The sequence below is a fragment of the Canis lupus genome, chromosome 8 (genome assembly GCF_048164855.1).
Source record: "Canis lupus baileyi chromosome 8, mCanLup2.hap1, whole genome shotgun sequence".
Lineage (NCBI taxonomy): Eukaryota > Metazoa > Chordata > Mammalia > Carnivora > Canidae > Canis > Canis lupus.
In genome coordinates this window covers 44352655-44369995 of record NC_132845.1, presented here as the reverse complement: position 1 = coordinate 44369995, position 17341 = coordinate 44352655, and the positions used below count along the sequence as shown (strand labels likewise).

Below are 17341 nucleotides of genomic sequence, written 5' to 3'. Positions count from 1 at the left end.
GGTGTTAGAGGCCCTCTGTCCCCCTCCTGCCACCACCGCCGCTTCTCGAACCATTTCTGCCTCTGCTGGCCCCCTGGCCGTGAGCAGCCAGCCTGAGGGCGGGTGGGTGCTGGCGCCCACTGTTAACTGAGGGCATGCCCGCCCACTTGAGGTGGTGGTTTTAGAAAGTCTGTCCCTGTTTGCACTCAAGTGTTTCGTTGTTGTAGCTCTGCCAACCCTGTGCCATAAACATGCTCTTTGGGGCTGAACCGACAGCCTGAAATCCTCAGGTCCACCTGTGGTCACCACCTAGGCTGACACTGTGTCCCGTTGTCACTTTGCTGGGACAAGCAGGCTAGGAGATGGCCCTCCGTGGGCAGCATCCTGAGAAGCTGTCCTATAAATGGCAACCTTTTTGCATCCAAGTGGCATTTCTTAAACTCTCCTCCGGGCCTAGGGTGAAGCCCTGGGGGTGGGGGCGACAGGGCGACAGTGGTGGGTAGCCAGAGACCACTGAACGTCTCTACAGTTTCTTCTCCAGCAAAGTGGATGGGTTCAAGCACACCCCTCAGGTTTTCTTTCAAATCTTGTCGTTTCCTAGGAAATAACACTATATCCCGATAAGCATGGGTGTGTCCGGGACCTGCTGGAAGAATGTAAAAAGGCTGTTGAGCTCGGGGAGAAGGCGTCAGGGAAGCTTAGGCAAGTATTTCTGAAGCCGAATGTGGCCGGGGGTGGAGGGGGGCGCCTGGCCCGTGGCGCAGAGCGTCAGACCAGCTCTTGGCCTGGCTTTCGTGGCAGTTTATAAATATTTCACAGTTGAGCCATATCCTCCTTCCCGTCTCTTGATTATTATTAAGCTGTTGTACACATGAGATGCAGGTAGAAAAGCCACACGCGGTGAAGAGGATCCAGATGGAATATCAGCTGGAAGTGGACAGAGCTGCTCTTGGTTGCATTTGAGAAATCAGGGCGCTTCTGATCCACGTCGCTAATGCTCTGGCTAAAGACAGAGGCCCAGGCTTGATGGGCTGGGCTTGTTTCAGAGGCAGGCATTCTCCCGGTGCCCTGCCGTCTGCTCATAGGACACAACAGGCCATGAGGCTATTTGGTTCCGGGAATGTTTGCCCCGTGATATTAATAAAAGAATGAGATCCTTATTCTCTAACGGGTGCGGGAGAAAAACACCCCCAGTCCCGCCCTGTTGGAACCGTTGTGGGAACGATGTGAGCGGTTCCTGGAGACTTGCTTTCAGCTCCATCCCTGTGCCCAGATGGGGCCGCCACGCAGGGTTCTGTGTGCTCCCCAGGGACGCCTGCGTTTTGGACATTTCAGCTCTAAAAGGGAGAAAATAAGCAAATGTCAGTAGCTTTTTACTAAAGAATTGTTTCAGGAAGCTACTTAACCTTCCTTCCTCTCGCACGAATTGATGTGGTTCCCCCCCTCTTGTGTGCAGGCTGCTAGAAATCGTAAGCTACAAGATCATTGGTGTGCACCAGGAAGATGAGCTGCTGGAATGCTTATCTCCGGCGACGAGTAGAACGTTTCGAATAGAGGTAACCGGCCCGTCCTCGCCCTCGTCGGCGTCCTGGCCGGGTGGGACGGCCACCTGCCCGCCTCCTCACGTATCACCGACTTGCAGACGTGGCCCAAGTGTTTATGGTACCAGTAGAGGTGATCCCTGCAGTTAATTTTATTCTTCCAGATTTTGAGAAATTAATGTTTTATTGTGATACAATAGACGCAAAATTTTCCATTGTAAGCACTTAAAGGGTGTACAGTTCGGCGGCGTGAAGCCCGCTGACCGTGTTGAGCGGCCCCCTGCTGTCCATCTCACAGCTGCCTGCCTGCCCTGGCACCAGCATTGTCCCGTCTCTGGGTCTGACTCCTCGGGGTCCCCATATAAGGAAGGATCGCAGAGGATTTGTATTTGTGCTCGGGTGTAAATTTTAAATATGGGCCCCAAGTAAATGTGGTCAGAAGCTGGGCCTCCCTATTGATTTTAGAGCAGCTGAAATTTCCATAGTTACTGGAATAGTCCATTATCCGGTCCCTGAAAATCCAGAGCTTCCTTTAAAAATGCAGAGAGCGTCCAGCTCTTGAGTTCTCGTCATTCTTGGGGCAGAGATAGGACCTGACTGCCTTGTTGGAGCAGTGAGTCAAAAGCAGATGCGGCGTTTGTCCTGCATAGACGGAGTCGCTCAGCTCCATGTGTCTCCTTCCATGTCCCCAGGAAATCCCTTTGGACCAGGTGGACATAGACAAGGAGAATGAGATGCTGGTCACCGTGGCTCACTTCCACAAAGAGGTGTTCGGGACATTCGGGATTCCATTTTTGCTCAGGATACACCAGGTGAGGGTGTTTGGTAATTGGTCGAGTATCTATCTGCTCGCCAAAACGTGACGTCTCGTGGTGCCTTGAGATTCATGCTGCTGAATGTGGCCTCCTGCCCCGTGGGCTGATGATGGGCTTTGGTGGCATCCACAAAGGGGCACAGGCGAGTGTGCGCACACGTGTCCTTTACCGTTTGTAGGGCGAACATTTCAGAGAAGTCATGAAACGGATTCAGAGTCTGCTAGACATCCAGGAAAAGGAGTTTGAGAAGGTAACACACGTCCTGGGCACTTGCGAGGGAAGTAGGGGCAGCACCCCAAAATCTTGGCTCATGAGGCAGCCAATGTACACCAACTGGCCAGAGGTGTGTGTTTGCTCGTGCCCAGAGTTCACGGAGGAGGGCCCCTTCTGTCTTTCAGTTTAAATTTGCCATTGTGATGATGGGCCGACACCAGTACATAAATGAGGATGAGTATGAAGTGAACTTGAAAGACTTTGAGCCCCAACCTGGTAAGAGCCCTCCCGCGGCCCTGGGGTCCAGTTCCGTCTGAGGCAGGGAGGAACGGCGTGTGACTGGGGTTCCTCTAGGACACAGGCGGGGTGGAGGTGCCCTGGGCTCTGGGGTGGCCGTCCGTCCGGTCTCAGCCATGTCTCTCTCTCCACCAGGTAACATGTCTCATCCTCGGCCTTGGCTAGGGCTCGACCACTTCAACAAAGCCCCAAAGAGGAGTCGCTACACTTACCTGGAAAAGGCCATTAAAATCCATAACTGACTTCCTTACTCAGTGTGTGCAGGGCGAGGGGCCGTGCGTGGGTGTGTGCCCCCTTTTACCAGCCTAGAACTTTGGTACACGTGCACTCTATCCGAAGTCTTCAGCAAGAGGATTTGCTGCTGATGTTAATTTTATTTTGTTGAGGCTGTTCAGTTTGGCTTCTCTGTATCTATTGACTGCCCTTTTTGAGCAAAATGAAGGTGTTTTTATAAAGCTTGGATGCCAATGAGAGTTATTTTCTGGTAACCACAGTGCAAGGCGACTGCCAGCGTAGCGGGGGAGCAGAGGCGAGGGCCGCGCAGCTGTGAGCCTCTGGTGTGTTCGCAGCCAGCGAGGCTGCCTGGCTGCCTTCCTGGGGCCGCAGTTACCGGCCCCTGCGGCCGCTCGTACGTATAGGCTCGTCTGACGTATTTCCCTCAGTTCTACTTGCCATGACCTTTTGTGCATCTGTAAAGGCAAAACAGAGAAACTCACAACCTAATAAATAGTGCTCTTTCCTTCACTGCGTGTACTGTTCCCCTTCCTCGGTCCCCCGCCCGCTGCCTGGTCTCCGTCCCCGTGTCCTCACTCCGCCAGCCGCCGCCGTGCTGCAGCCCGTTCGCCACGTGGAGGCCCCGAGCACCAGTACACACCAGTACAGTCCCGACAGGCAGTCCGGGGGCTTTTCTGACATTGAGAGCCCCACCGAGTACGATCACGGTGTCCTCTGCTGCCCCTTCTCCACAGTTGACTCGTGTGGGGGAAGCAGTTGCCCGTAGAGGTTCCTCGAGACGGAACAGACGGAACGAGAAAAGGAAGGAGAGCCTTTTAGCAAAGAGGGCATGCTCACTAGTCAGTAAGCTGTTGACTTTGTAAAAAAGTTAAAAGGAAAAAAAAAAAGAGAAATGAAATTGTATATTTAATGAATGAACATGTACAATTCGCCACTGGGAGGAGGTGACTTTGTTGGGTGCATCTAAGTGACTCACCGATGTCGATATTCATTGTGTGTAGTTTTATTTCAGTCCCAGCCTTGTTTCCTTTTATTTTGGAGCTAATGCCGGCTGCGTGTCTAGTTTTGAGTGCAGTAAAATAGAATCAGCAGATCACACTTATTTTTCATCCTTTTCCAGGATTTTTGTTTGTTTCTGTAGCAGCAATGTACACCAACTCTTCCTGTATATTGCCTTTTTGCTGGAAAATGTTGTATGTTGAATAAAATTTTCTATAAAAACGACAATTCGGTGAGTGACGTGGAGGTTGAGGGAGGCCCATGTCCCCCCCACCGCCGGTCATGTTGCTCACCCGACAGCCCTGGTTTCCTGCGGGTGTTTGATCCTGCCTCTTCCTAGTTAGGTCTGAGCTCAAGCAAGAGGAGGTTTTCCAGGGGGAACCTGGGCACAAGTGAGGCGACTCGGAAATACTGCCGGCACCGTGGGAGGCATAGCCCTGGGGAGCCGGCCGCGCGGCCCACCCGGCGCGGGTTTCTGGACTCTGGGCTGGTCTGTTTCCAGGTCCAGGTGTAGGCCTCGGGCCGTAGGGAGGGTAGGTGTGCCCAGGCCGGCGAGGATCTTTCTCTGCATGTTTGACGTTGAGCGTGAAGGGTTGACGTTCCGTTCAGCTGGACTTCAGTTCTGGTCCTGGCCAGGTAGCTGGCACAGCGCGTGCTCGGGTTATCAAGGGACTTTTTACGAAAGACTTGACGGTGTGGCCACGTGCGTTTACTGCTCCGTTCCCTCCCAGCTCTGGGGTTGGGCGTCTGAGCTCACAGTGTTTGTGGGGGGCACAGGGGGGAACAGCTTCCGCTCACTCTACACCCCGAGGACGTTCCCGTCAGTTGACGAGGAGGAGCCCCTTGGGAAGCGTGATGTGACCTGTGACCTGCAACCTGGGTGCAAGTGGGCGGAGAAAGGCGGCCTCAGTCCACCCGTGAGCAGCATACCAGCCTTGCCATCTCCTTCCAGAACAGTCCCCGTAGGCAAGAAGCGCCTTCCCGAGGCGACGGAGGTGGCGGGGGCGCTGGCCTTTCTCTAGGAGCGCCCAGGCCGCGGTCCCAGGGACCAGCCCTTCCAGCGAGAGGGGGCGCGTGTTGCTCCAGCGCCCAACAGCGGGGTCCGCGGGCCTGCCCCTGGGAGGTGCGGCTCTGGTGCGAGACGGAGCCCACGTCTGGGATGGAACCTACGGACGGTGGGTTCGGGACCGTGTCTTCCGAGCAGGCCTCAGGCCTTTCCTGCCGCCATCTCCGCTCTGAGGCACGTGGTTGAGGGCTGCGTGGCTCTGGGGACGGAGACCTGGGGGGCGCTGGCCATGGGTGCCCCGGGGCGGGGGGCTCCACGCCACGGGAGCCTGGAAGCAGCCACGCACTGCAGGCAGCACACGGCCAAGCCCGGGGTCCCGCGGCACCTGGTACCGACAGGCAGAGGCCGTCCGAGCTCGCGGCCCCGACGTGGCAGGGAAGGAGGCCTGCGTGGCAGCTGGGCCGGTGGGGAGCCGGTGCCTGGGACAGCCCCCTCACGGACGACACAGGGAACATCTCCGGCACCTCGAGCATCCGCCCGCCGTGTAACTCCAGGTGCCACAAGCGGCGGGCATGTGCCGCGTCAGGAAAGCCGCGCTGACCGCTCTTGCCCGTGTCGGCGTTGCTCAGCCTGACCTGCCGTCCCCGCGAAGCCTGCGGCGCTCCTTTTCCGGTGGGAGCAAAGTGCAATCAAGACCTTCCCGGCGCCCTTTGCCTTGCCGCCCTCCCCGCCGTCCTTGAGGTCCTTGAGGAGGCCGTGAGGCCAGGCCCCCGGGGTGTGGAGAGCCATTAGAGCAAGGCTGGCGGGGAGGGCCCCTACCAGGGGTGCCCCGAAGGGCCCTGAGCTGGATCCAGGCTGCACACGCCGTCTGGCCGGAGTTGCCTTAGGCTCAGAGATGTGGTAGGTGCTGGCAGGGAGGGTACCTCAGGGGCCCCGTCCTCGCCGTGGGGAGCTGGTCCAGGGCTGCATCTGGCTGCTGCGTGGGGGCTGGTCGCCTCCAAGCCTGGCTTGAGTGCCCCCCCGCGCCCCACCGCCGCTCAGCTTCCTGAGCGCTCCAGGCTGGGGGCTCGCCTGCACCTGCAGGCCGCGCGGGGTGGGCCCCAGTCCCGTCCCTGGGCTTTGGCCAAGCGCGGGGGAGAGAGTAGCTGAGAAAGCTCCGTCAGCCACCCTGTAACAGTCGTCACCGTGGAGCACGCCGTGCAGCCTCCGGGCAGCCCAGGGTGACCAGCATGTGCCACCTGGCCGGGCTCCCCGCTTGCTCCGTGCAGACCTGGCCGCCTCAGCCCCCGCACCCCGGACGTCGAGGGCATCCCAGGGACCCACTTGCCCCCGAAGAGGAGCACGGCTATGGCCGAGCCAAGCCAGTGAAGGAGGCCCCCCAAACTCAGCACCCTGAGGCCCCACAAGCAGTGCCGCATGTACGTCGAGAGGCACCTGTCCTAGGACCGGCTGCCACCGCCCGTGGACCTCTCTGGGAATCCCAGTCAGAACCAGCGAGTTGCTTAGTGAGCCTGGAGTCCGTCCAAGAGCCTCGAGGCAAGTTCTGCAGATGCATCCAGCTCCGGCTCCAGTTCCAGACGGTCTTGGCCTCGTCAGCGGAGCCAGGCACGCCTGTGACTGTCCCCACGTGGCCTGGCCGCCTCTGCACAGGCATGCAGCTCCTCCAAACCAGAGACGGGCCCAGTCCCAGGAAGACTCCCCTGGGTGCTGGGGGCTGGCGGGCCTGCCCTGGCCTCGCTCCCCGCCGCCCGCCTCCCCCAGTAACGGCGTCCTGCCATGTGTGGGACGCGCCGTCTCCTTCAGGCGCTGAGCCTAGGTGGGCGGCCACCTGTGTTGTCTGCCTGGGGCCCTTCTGTCTCCCCGGGTGCACCTGGCCGGCCCGCTGTATCACAGACAGGGGCTGGTCCCTCCTTACGGAGTGCCCCCCATGGGTCAGATGCTTCACCTCGTCCTGGACACCTTGCTGGGAAAGAGGAGCTGGCTCGGGAACCAGTGCTCCCCCTGTCCTCCAGGGCCCCTGGGGTTCGGCCGGAGGCCTGGCTGACATCCAGAGGCAGAGATCCGGCCCCAGAGCTCGTGCAGCCCCCTGGGTAGTGTGACACCAGGCCAGGGCTGTCCCCACAGGCTGTGTGACCTCGTGAGGCTTCCGGGAACTTCTTCCACACGCACACACGCACACACACACACACACCCTCCCATCTCTGCTGCAGGGGGACAGGCCCTGGACCTGCAGCCGCGGGTCACTGGAGCCGAGGGCTCTTCTGCCTGGGCCTTTGCATCTGTAGGACCGGGGCACCCTGCCCTCCCCGGGGGTGATGAGCATCACAGCAGGTGAAGTTCCTTTTTTTTTTTTAATTTAAAAAAATTTTAAATCCCAAGAAGGGCACTCCTCCCGTTCCCTGTCTTTCCTGCCCCCTGATAAACCCACTTCCTTTCCCCCTTCTCTAGGAAATGCATTTCCATTGAAAACGTGGGTGGATAACCATCTTATTTTGCAAAATAAAATTCCTTTGTTGGGGGGGGAGCCTGGCTGGCTCCGTGGGAAGAGCCAACCTTGATCTCAAGGTTTGTGAGCTCGAGCCCCTGCATTGGGTGTAGAGATTAGTTAAAAATAAAATTATAAAAAAACAAAAAAAAAGACCCACAGCCCTCCCTCCGTTGCTTGTGTGCCAGGTTTCCGTATAGGCTGTGCCTGCCCCCACCTGCTGCCCTGCAGACCCTGCATGACCCCGGGGGATCCTGTTTGCCAGCTCAGGGCCTTCACTGTCCCAAGCACTTGCCAAAGCCCCTGGACACGTGAGGCCGTGGCTGCTGGGAAGGGACGGCTTGACTGCGCTGTGGATTCCCCGGGGTCGGGACACCACGGAGCCCGAGAAGGGGCACCGGACACCAGGCTCCCCAAAATTCGTTCACTGTGGCTACCTGAGCACCCGCTGTGTGCCAGGCGCCTGGCCAGCCCTCGCCCGGCCCTCCCTGCACCAGCAGGCACCCAGCAGGATAGACGTGGGCAGACAAGCGGCATTTAATGGACATTTATTTCACGGACATTCACAGGCGACGGTAGCGGAAGAGCTCGTGCTGGCACACGGGGCATGTGTGCTTCACGTCCATCAGGCTGTCCACACAGAAGGGGAGGAGGCAGCAGCCCAGGAAGCACCTGCAGCCTCAGGAGCAGTGGGGTGGGGGTGCAGCCTCGACGTCCTCACCTGGGCCCCCCGCCTGCCCTTGCGCCTGCCCTGCCCGTCCGCCCCACAGGCAGCCCTCCCCCAACCCAGCAGGCCATCTGTCCCCGGGGATGCTCAGGGCCCCTTCGGGGATAAAGGTGGGCGGGGGGGGGGGGTGGTGCACTCACCCAAACACAAAGAAGCCTGTACACAGCAGCCAGGTGAGGGTCCCCGGGACCGGGTTGGTCACTGTGATGATGTAGTTCCCGCAGTAGGGACATACGGACTGTATGGGGGTAGCAGACCCCATCCTAGGCAAGCTGCTGAGCCCTGGGGGTGGGGGGGGCAGCTCAGACCCCAGCCCCCTGCCCACCCTGCTCGGTGGGCCCTCCTGCCCACTCGGCTCCACCTCCCTTCACGCTGCCCTGTCGCCGCCCCCCCCCCCCGCCCCCTGCAGCCACCGGCCCTCGGACCTCCCTCCACCTCGTCTCCCCGGCCAGGGGTCACCTGGGGGATGTGGGGGCCTCTCTGGGTTCCCCCGGGGGCTCCTATGATTCAGTGAGCCCCCCCAGGGGTAGCGTGCTCAATCCACCCCCTTGCCAGGGTGTCCGTGACGTCAGCCAGCGTGTTCTCGAGTCCCCGCCCCTGGTGGAAAGCTCCGAACAACCTCGGTGAAGCGTGGTGGGGGAAGCAACAAAACCTAGATCCTACCTGTCGGCATCCTTGTGTCCCCCTCTCCCAGTCATACAGAGAGGCCAAAAAAAATGGGCATTTAGCTATTTAAACATTGCGGCCGTTTCTGCAGTTGTGGGGTGTGCAAAGAAGGGGGGCTCTGGTGGGGGCTGAGCTGGTTAAGAAAGCCGTCCCGCTCAGGTAGGTAAGTAAGTACATAAATAAAACCTTAAAAAAAAAAAAGTGGGTGGCTCAGTAGGTTAAGTGTCTGCCTTTGGCTCAGGGTGTGATCTCGAGTCCCAGGATCGAGTCCCGCATCGGGCTCCCTGCATGGAGCCTGCTTCTCCCTCTGCCTGTGTCTCTGCCTCTCTCTCTGGGTCTCTCACCAATAAATACATAAAATCTTAAAAAAAAAAAGAAAAGCAAGGAAGGAAGCTAGCCAGCCTTCCCAGGGGTCAGCGGTGAGGGGGGCCGGGGTTTGGAACCCCGACGGGCCTCTGGGCACCTGTGCACCTAGCATGGGTGGCCCTGCCCGGGCACCTGCGCCCGCTCCGGGCTCCCTGGCTCGCCCACCCTGGGCGGGGGCTGCGGGAGCACCTGGCAGGGTAGGGAAGGGGGTTTCACCAGGACTTTGCCCCAGAAGCCTTGCCTGAGTGCCCACCCGGGACCAGGCCCCTGTGCCGCCAATTTCACGTCGGGGAGGAGGAGGCACGGCCGGCGGTGGGGGTCATGCAGCTTGGGGGGGTCAGCAGAGAAGGGCTCTCAGGGGAGGTGCTGCGGGGGCAGAGTCAGCCAGGGGGTGGGGCACTCACCGGGGTGAAAGGCCTGGGGGCTTTGGATGTACAACGGGGGAGGACTCGGAGCACCTGGAGGCCGAGGACCAGGAGGAGGAGGAGGCCCTTGGGGAGAGAAGAAGGAGACTCACTCAGACCCGGGGGCGCTGGCAAGGCGGCGGCCTCGCGGTGACCCCAACTTTACAGCAAGGCGAGGCCTGGAGAATGAGGGCCGGTGGCCGCCGAGCTGAGGTGTGAACCCGGCGTTTCTGGCTCCAGATGTGCCCTCACGGACTCGGATATAAGACCCTGGAGGCGCTGCCAGAAGTTGAGGATGTAACCAGCGCACGGGGCCCATCATCTCTCTTAAAAAAAAATACGGGGGGATCCCTGGGGGGCGCAGCGGTTTGGCTCCTGCCTATGGCCCAGGGCGCGATCCTGGAGACCCAGGATCGAATCCCACATTGGGCTCCCGGTGCATGGAGCCTGCTTCTCCCTCTGCCTGTGTCTCTGCTTCTCTCTCTCTCTCTCTCTGTGACTATCATAAAAACAAAAACAAACAAACAAACAAAACCAGATGTAGGGATCCTTGGGGGGGCTCAGTGGTTTAGCACCTGCCTTTGGCCCAGGGCGTGATCCCGGGGTCCTGGGATCGAGTCCCGAGTCGGGCTCCCCTCAGGGAGCCTGCTTCTCCCTCTGCCTGTGTCTCTGCCTCTGTGTGTGTGTGTGTCTCATGAATAAATAAAAATTTAAAAAGAGAATACGGAGCACTTGTTCCGTGCCAAACTCTGCTGCACATTTGACACGACCTCGCCGCACGGACTCGCCAAAAGCCCCGTGAGGAAGGCGGCGGCAGGGTTCCAGTGGTGCACAGGTGCAGACCCGGCTCAGCGAGGTTAAGCCCCTGCCCGAGGCCAGCCGAGGTCAGCCAGCAGGTATGGAAGTTGAGGACATGCGGGGCGGCCCTGCGTGTGAGGCCTCTGCCCCTGGTCAGGACGGCTCCAAGACGGCGGGGTCCACGCGCCTCCCGGGAGGGGCCGTCCGGGCCCAGGCCTGCCCACATCCCTCCCGGCCGTGGGTCCCTCCTGCCCCCACAGGGGCCTCTCGCAACCGTGTCGACAGCCCGCCGGCTGCAGCTCCCGGGGCTGAGCCCTCAGGTGCAAAGCTGTCTGGACAGGGGATTCCGGGATCCGGACACCCAGGGTGCAGTCTGGGGCAGGAAGGGTGGGAACCCCGTCATCGACATGACCCTCTGGTCCATGGGTGGGGCTCACGGGGTCTCTACGGGGAACCACGCGGACCCTCTGCATGGGGACCTGCCTCTCCCGGGGGAGGGGCCTCGTGGCTTGAAGGGGCTGCTGCAGACCCCCACCACCCAGTGCCTCTTCCCACACTGGGGGCAGCCGGGGGACAGGAAGCCCCTCCCCACTTTCTCCCACACGGCCTAGACTCCTGGGGACAGGAGATGTCATAGCAGGCCTGTGTCCCCAGCAGTCCCGTCTGAGGCTGACTTTTGTACCCATTTCACAGGTGAGCAAAGTGAAGGCCAGGGAGGAAGTAACCTGTCACCTGGCCTTGTGGCTGAGTTAGCAGCCAGCCCTGCACCAACCAGTTCCTAATCCTCTCAAACCATTCTCCAGACAGAAAATGGATCCAGCTGCACCTGGGGGGCTCAGCGGTTGAGCGGTTGATTAGGTGTGATCCTGGGGTCCTGGGATCAAGTCCTACATCGGGGTCCCCGCAGGGAGCCTGCTTGTCCCTCTGCCTCTGTGTCTGCCTTTCTCTGTGTCTCTCATGAATAAATAAATAGAATCTTATAAAAAAAGAAATTGGATCCAAAGAGATGGCTGGATCCAATGGGCGACTTGGCCAAGATCTCCTCGGGAGGGCCAGGCCCCCCGCACCCCCCCACCCCAGCCAGTCTAGGTTGTGTCTGGCCCTGGGGTGGGCAGGCGACCCGAGGGGCAGCCTGTACCCAAAACAAGGGAGTCATTAGTCTTCTTCTTTGACTCCTTGTTAACACCCTAAGAGAGGGCACCGGCTGCTGGAAACCCTATTTTGTCTCCTTCGAGTCACAGGGTCCCCAGGCTGGCAGAGGACCATGCGAAGTGACAGCAGGAGGACTGGATTCAGCCCCCACCGGGCAAGGGGACCCATCCTCTCCTGCTTCCCGGGGGCCCCCAGGTCACCTTGTGCCCAGGATGGGGAGACATCTCACCCTGGGGATAGTTCCACCGGGGTGCTCCGGGCGACCTTTGTTCCAGCAGTGGTATCCGGGTGGCGTCGGGTTCCGAGCCCAGAGCAGCCGAGCGCTTGTCCCGAGGGGACCCCATGGCGCCGCCTGGTTGCCCTCGCACCAGAGTGGGGGCCCCCCTGGCGCCTCTTCCCAGGCCTGGCTGGGGTGAAACAGCCATTGTGATGTGGGGCGTCACCGGGCGAGGGGTGGGCTCTGTGTCTCCTCTCCCTGCAGGTCGAGCCGGAAGACCCTGTGGAGGTGGCTCTGCTCCCCGCCCCACCGCCCTCCCCGGACCCCCCGAAACCAGCCCTCGGTTCCCGACGGCAGGGGTGGGCCGGGGTGCCACTCGGGGCCTGCAGGATAAGGGAATCTGACCATAGCCGGGGCTTCTGATTCCAGGGACATAGGCGGACACCCAGCCGTGTGGCCGGTCGCGTCCTGTGGCTGAGAAAGGGACCCGCGCTCCGTATGCATGTGCCCGTGCGGCACACGCAGGTGCACCGGTTCACGCACGTCTCTCCGCATGTCTGACGGCCCCTCTTGCCCGCTGAGCTGAGTTTGGGCAAGGTGCTAACTCTCCAGCCCTGCACCCCCCGGCCTCCTCAGCTGTCAAGTGGGGGTCCCGGCTGCTGCGCTAGAGGATTGTTGGGAGATTGTGAGACGTGAGCCAGGTACAGCGAATGGTCGATGCTACCGTGGTGCCTGCGAGGCGGTGATTGGCTGGTGTAGCCCCAAGAGACACTGTCCCTGGTAGGGGGCGGCCTCTGTGCCCGGGGCTTTGGCGAGGGTCACGGCCAGTAAGGACAAGGCCAGGATTGGTGCCAACAAGGGCACAAAGTGAAGGCTGTGTGCTCAGACAGTAAACTCTGCGACTTCTCGTGTTGCCATAAAATATTGGGGGGAGGGGATCCCTGGGTGGCTCAGCAGTTTGGCACCTGCCTTCGGCCCAGGTCCTGATTCTGGAGACCCAGGATCGAGTCCCGCGTCGGGCTCCCTGCATGGACCCTGCTTCTCCCTCTGCCTGTGTCTCTGCCTCTCTCTTTCTCTGTCTCTCATGCATAAATAAAATCTTAAAATATATATATATATATATATATATACTTAAATATATATATACTTAAATTATATGTATATACTTAAAATATATATATATATATATACTTAAATTACTTGGAATTCTATAGGGAAAAAATATATATATTATATATACTATATATATAATATATATATATTGGGGGGAGTGTCCCAAACAACCCTGCTCGGCTCTCAGATTGGCCCAGACCGAAACTTACCGGCGAGTCTGGAGGGGGAGATGGGCCTCCTCATAGGACCCAGAAGGGGGATCCGGGGATGTGCAGCTCGCTTAGAGATGTGGGAACCTTGGATCTAGCGATACTGCTCCAGGGACCCATCCCAACGACAGACCAGCAAAAGTACCAAAGGACGTTGACACGAGGCTGTTTGATGCAACAGAAAAGTCTCGAAGGAACCCGAGTGTCCGTGTATGGCTCCTCTGCAGCTATCCAAAATAAAGGAAGGGGGCCCCTGGGGGGCTCAGCGGTTGAGCGTCTCCCTTTGGCTCAGGGCGTGATCCCTGGGTCCCGGGATCGAGTCTCGCATCGGGCTCCTCTCCGCAGGGAGCCTGCTTCTCCCCCTGCCTGTGTCTCTGCCTCTTTGTGTCTCTTGTGAATAAATAAAATCTTAAAAAAAAAAAAAAAAAAAGAGAGAGAAAGAAAAAAAAAGGAAGGGAGGGAAGGAAAGAAGGAAAGAAGAGAAAAAGATTGAAAAGAGGACAAATTTCACGAATTACTATGGTGCAGTTTCTCTAGAATATATTGCTAAAAACCCAAGAAGTTGTGTATAACTATACCTGTATAACCACACACGCATATATATGTATAGTTAGTGTGTAAGTGTGCGCATATGCGTGTAAGGAGATGGGGAGGGATATATATAATCAAGACGAAATCAAGGAATGATTTTTTTTAAGAGCTAAAGGCTGACGTTGGGGGAGATGAGGCGGAAAGCAGGTTCTCTCTACGCCTCGCTTTATAGGTTTGACTTTGGAACCATATCACGGCTTTTACTAATTTAAAAGGAAGCACGCACAGAAGAAAAAAGCAACGCCGAACAACGGAAAGTAACGGAAAACAAACAAACGTGGCTGAATATCAAGATTTTTTTCCACGGGACACAAAGCACAGGCCATAAAAAGAAAAACTTGAAAGACGGGATCATCAAAGCACCTGCTCTCCCAAAGACGAGGTGGGGGAAGACAAAGAGCTTAGCCACACGCAGGAAGACGATACTTGTGGCGCAGGCGTCCAGAATATAAAAGAACTCCCAACTGAACAATTTAAAAAATGCAATATTACAAGTGGACAAAAGACCCAAACAGACACTTCACAAAAGAGAACGTGGCTGTGGCTGATACGCACATACACACACACACACACACACACACACACACACAAGAGGGTGTTCAGCATCACAGGCCACCTAGGAAATGTAAAAACCATAGGTGCTACTGGTTACATTCTTTTTTTTTTTTTTTAAAGATTTTATTTATTCATGAGAGACACAGAGAGAGATTGAGAGGCAGAGACACAGGCAGAGGGAGAAGTAGGCTCCATGCAGGGAGCCCGACGTGGGACCCGATCCCAGTTGGCCAAGATCACACCCCAGGCTGCAGACAGCGTCAAACCGCTGCGCCACCAGGGCTGCCATACTGGTAAAATTCTTATTTTTTTAATTTTATTTCTAAAGATGTTGATTTATTTGAGTAAAGAGAGAGAGAGAGAGAGATCACAAGCCAACTCTGGACAGCCCGTGTGACTCAGTGGTTTAGCGCCGCCTTCAGCCCAGGGTTGACCCTGTAGACCCAGGATCGAGTCCCACTCTATCCTGCCTGTGTCTCTGCCTCTCTCTGTGGGTCTCTTATGAATAAATAAATAAAATCTTAAATAAAATAAAATGATGGAAAGATTCTATCATGACTACATAAGTGTATTCATTTTTCCAAACTCTTGGAGCTTGCACACCTGGATTGTTAAAAATGTTCAAAGACTGACATGAAGGTGGTGACAGGGATGTCAAGCACCCCAAACTCTCATCGTCTGTCATCAGTGGGAGCATACGAAATCTGGAAGTTTCTTGCAAAAACAACCTAAGCCTATCCGATGACCCAGATATATCATGCGTAGGTGTGAGCTCAGGAGAAGGGAGACAAATCCACACACATAAAAGATATACACCAATGCTCAGAGCAGCCTTATTTAAAATAGCCCCAAACTGGGCAACTCGATGGCTTAGTCAGTTAAGCCTGCACCTTGGCTCAGGTCATGATCCCAGGGTCATGAGATCGAGCCCAGTGTCGGGGCTTAAGATTCTCTCTCTTGGGACACCTGAGTGGCTCAGTGGTTGAGTGTCTGCCTTCAGCTCAGGTCGTGATCTCATTCCGGAGACCCAGTCCCCCACTGGGCTCCCCACATGGAGCCTGCTTCTCCCTCTGCCTGTGTCTCTGCCTCTCTCTGTGTCTCTCATGAATAAATAAATAAAATCCTTTAAAAAAAAAAAAAAGATTCTCTTGCTTTGCCCCTCCCACAAGCCGCAAACTGGAGACCGCTCTGGTGCCCACAAACAAGGGAACAGATACACACACTGTGGTGTATATTCGCGTGCTCGACTACGACTCACCAATGAAAAGGCATCATTCACGCAACCACAGAAATGAATCGCAAATGCATTATGCTGTGTGAAAGACCCCTTGCATCTGAGTGCGTACTGTACGATCCTTGTTATATGGACTTCTTGATAAGACAAAAGTTATAGAAGCCATCAGATCAAGGCTTGACAACCGGGCTGTGGATTTATCAACAGAAAAGGCATGAGGGAGGGTATGCCTGGGTGGCTCAGTGGTCGAGTGTCTGCCTTCGGCCCAAGGCATGATCCCGGGGTCCTGGGATCGAGTCCTACATCAGGCTCCCTGCATGGAGCCTGTTTCTCCCTCTGCCTGTGTCTCTGCCTCTCTCTCTCTCTCTCTGTGTCTCTCATGAATAAATAAAATCTTTAAAAAAAAATAAATTCATTGAAAGGTAAGAAGGGTTGACGGATTATTAGATGGATACATCTGTGAAAAAAATAGAAAAGCTTGCAAAATGTCTACCAGGATCGAGGTGATGGGTGGGCATGGGGGTCTTCACAATCATTTCAACTTTTCTGTACGCTTGCGCATTTTTGTTACAATAAAATTGGGAAGGGGGGGGAGAGCAAAAAGTAATTAGATTAAAAGGAAAAAAAAAGACATTTCTAAAGGTGGAAAGCCAACAAAAACAAGTGAATGCATGCCAACAAATTCAGTGACAAAACAATACAGAGTAGACTTATTTATTTTTTATGATTTTATTTATTATTTATTTGAGAGAGAGAGCATGCGCAGGGTCAGAGGCGGAGGGAGAGGGAGAAGCAGAGCCCCTGCTGAGCAGGGAGCCCGATGCATGAGGGACTCGGTCCCAGGACCCTGGATCATGACCTGAGCCGAAGGCAGACGCCTCACCGACCGAGCCACCCCGGCTCCCCCAGAGCAGACTTATTTACATGACGCAGCACCGCGCTGTGGTATTTATGGGCAGGATTATGCTTGAGCCACGCGCTCACGTCTCTGAGCCCCCTGCCCGCCCCCAGGAACGGGCAGCGACAGCCCTTCCTGCCACCCCAGGGCCCAGCTGGTTGAAGCGGGTGGAAGCCCGACCTGGCTTAGGCCAACCCGATTTCCTTGTGCGGGACTTTGGAACTGGGGCAGATACAGACCACTGGGTTTCTGCTGCTTGCTGGAACTGTGGGCATTTAAAGCCAGTGGCTGTGGGTGAGCTTGCATCACCCCCATTTCTAGAAAGGTAGCAGGGCCCAGGTCACCCTCCCGGGATGGGGATGCCAAAAGCTACGTGACATCATCAGGAGGGAGGGAGAATTGGGACCGTCGCTACAGTCCAGCTTATGGAACCTAGAGAGGGATAGAGAGAGACGCTTGGGTAGCACCTGCTTTATTAATATATACGCATCTATAAGGTCCCCGGGCTGTCCTCGGGCTGTCCCCGGGCTCCCGCAGTGCCACCTGCTGGTCGCAGTCATCCCCCTGGTGGAGGAGCTCCAGCTGGGAATGGGGGGAGGTTCCACGTGCCTGGGCGCCCAGCTCCCTCCCTGGGGAGACCAGCTTCCTCGGAGGCATCAGCGCGGCCCAGGACGCCAGCTGCGAGGTGTGGTAAGTGGAGGTGCCACCGGCCAAGGGCCGGGGGGTGGGGGGCGTCTGTGCACAGGGCGGTTGGGGGGCTGGCCTAGAAGGTGCCTCGCACATTGCGGGCGGGGCAGATCTGTGCATTGTTACAACTGCTTCTCAGCTGATGGGGAAAAAGG

General features: G+C 57.0%; 2 protein-coding genes across 9 annotated transcripts in view; one reads left to right on the top strand and one right to left on the bottom strand.

The window, feature by feature from the left end:
* The window catches only part of USP7 (ubiquitin specific peptidase 7), a 65274-nt gene extending 60968 nt beyond the window's left edge, over window positions 1–4306 (top strand). For all 3 annotated transcript variants that reach the window (XM_072835736.1, XM_072835737.1, XM_072835738.1), the window contains exons 26-31: window positions 581–681; window positions 1436–1535; window positions 2213–2332; window positions 2514–2585; window positions 2734–2824; window positions 2981–4306. In XM_072835736.1, coding sequence (XP_072691837.1) covers window positions 581–681; window positions 1436–1535; window positions 2213–2332; window positions 2514–2585; window positions 2734–2824; window positions 2981–3087 — 591 coding nt within the window. In that variant the 3' untranslated portion in view covers window positions 3088–4306. The remainder of the gene's footprint in view (window positions 1–580; window positions 682–1435; window positions 1536–2212; window positions 2333–2513; window positions 2586–2733; window positions 2825–2980) is intronic.
* Window positions 4307–8101: 3795 nt separating this feature from the next.
* LITAFD (LITAF domain containing) lies at window positions 8102–12045 on the bottom strand. Of its 6 annotated transcripts, none has more exons than XM_072835755.1 (4): window positions 11912–12045; window positions 9846–10058; window positions 8437–8578; window positions 8102–8241 (listed from the first exon to the last, which is right to left on the bottom strand). In XM_072835755.1, exons 3-4 carry the CDS (start codon window positions 8556–8558, stop codon window positions 8133–8135), a joined length of 231 nt encoding a protein of 76 aa, XP_072691856.1. In that variant the 5' UTR covers window positions 8559–8578; window positions 9846–10058; window positions 11912–12045; the 3' UTR covers window positions 8102–8132. The 6 variants fall into 6 exon arrangements, with proteins under 6 accessions (XP_072691856.1, XP_072691858.1, XP_072691853.1 ...); XM_072835757.1 differs by lacking the exon at window positions 9846–10058 and adding an exon at window positions 9733–9819 and having other exon boundaries at window positions 8437–8568; window positions 11883–12010; XM_072835752.1 differs by lacking the exon at window positions 9846–10058 and adding an exon at window positions 9733–9819 and having other exon boundaries at window positions 11912–11958.
* Window positions 12046–17341: the final 5296 nt, after the last annotated feature.

Coding starts and splice junctions, on each gene's coding strand:
- LITAFD (XM_072835755.1), bottom strand. CDS start 8,558: ATGGGGTCTGCTACCCCCATACAGTCCGTATGTCCCTACTGCGGGAAC. Junction 8,242..8,436: donor ACAGGCTTCTTTGTGTTTGG/GTGAGTGCACCA, acceptor CTGAGGCTGCAG/GTGCTTCCTGGGCTGCTGCC.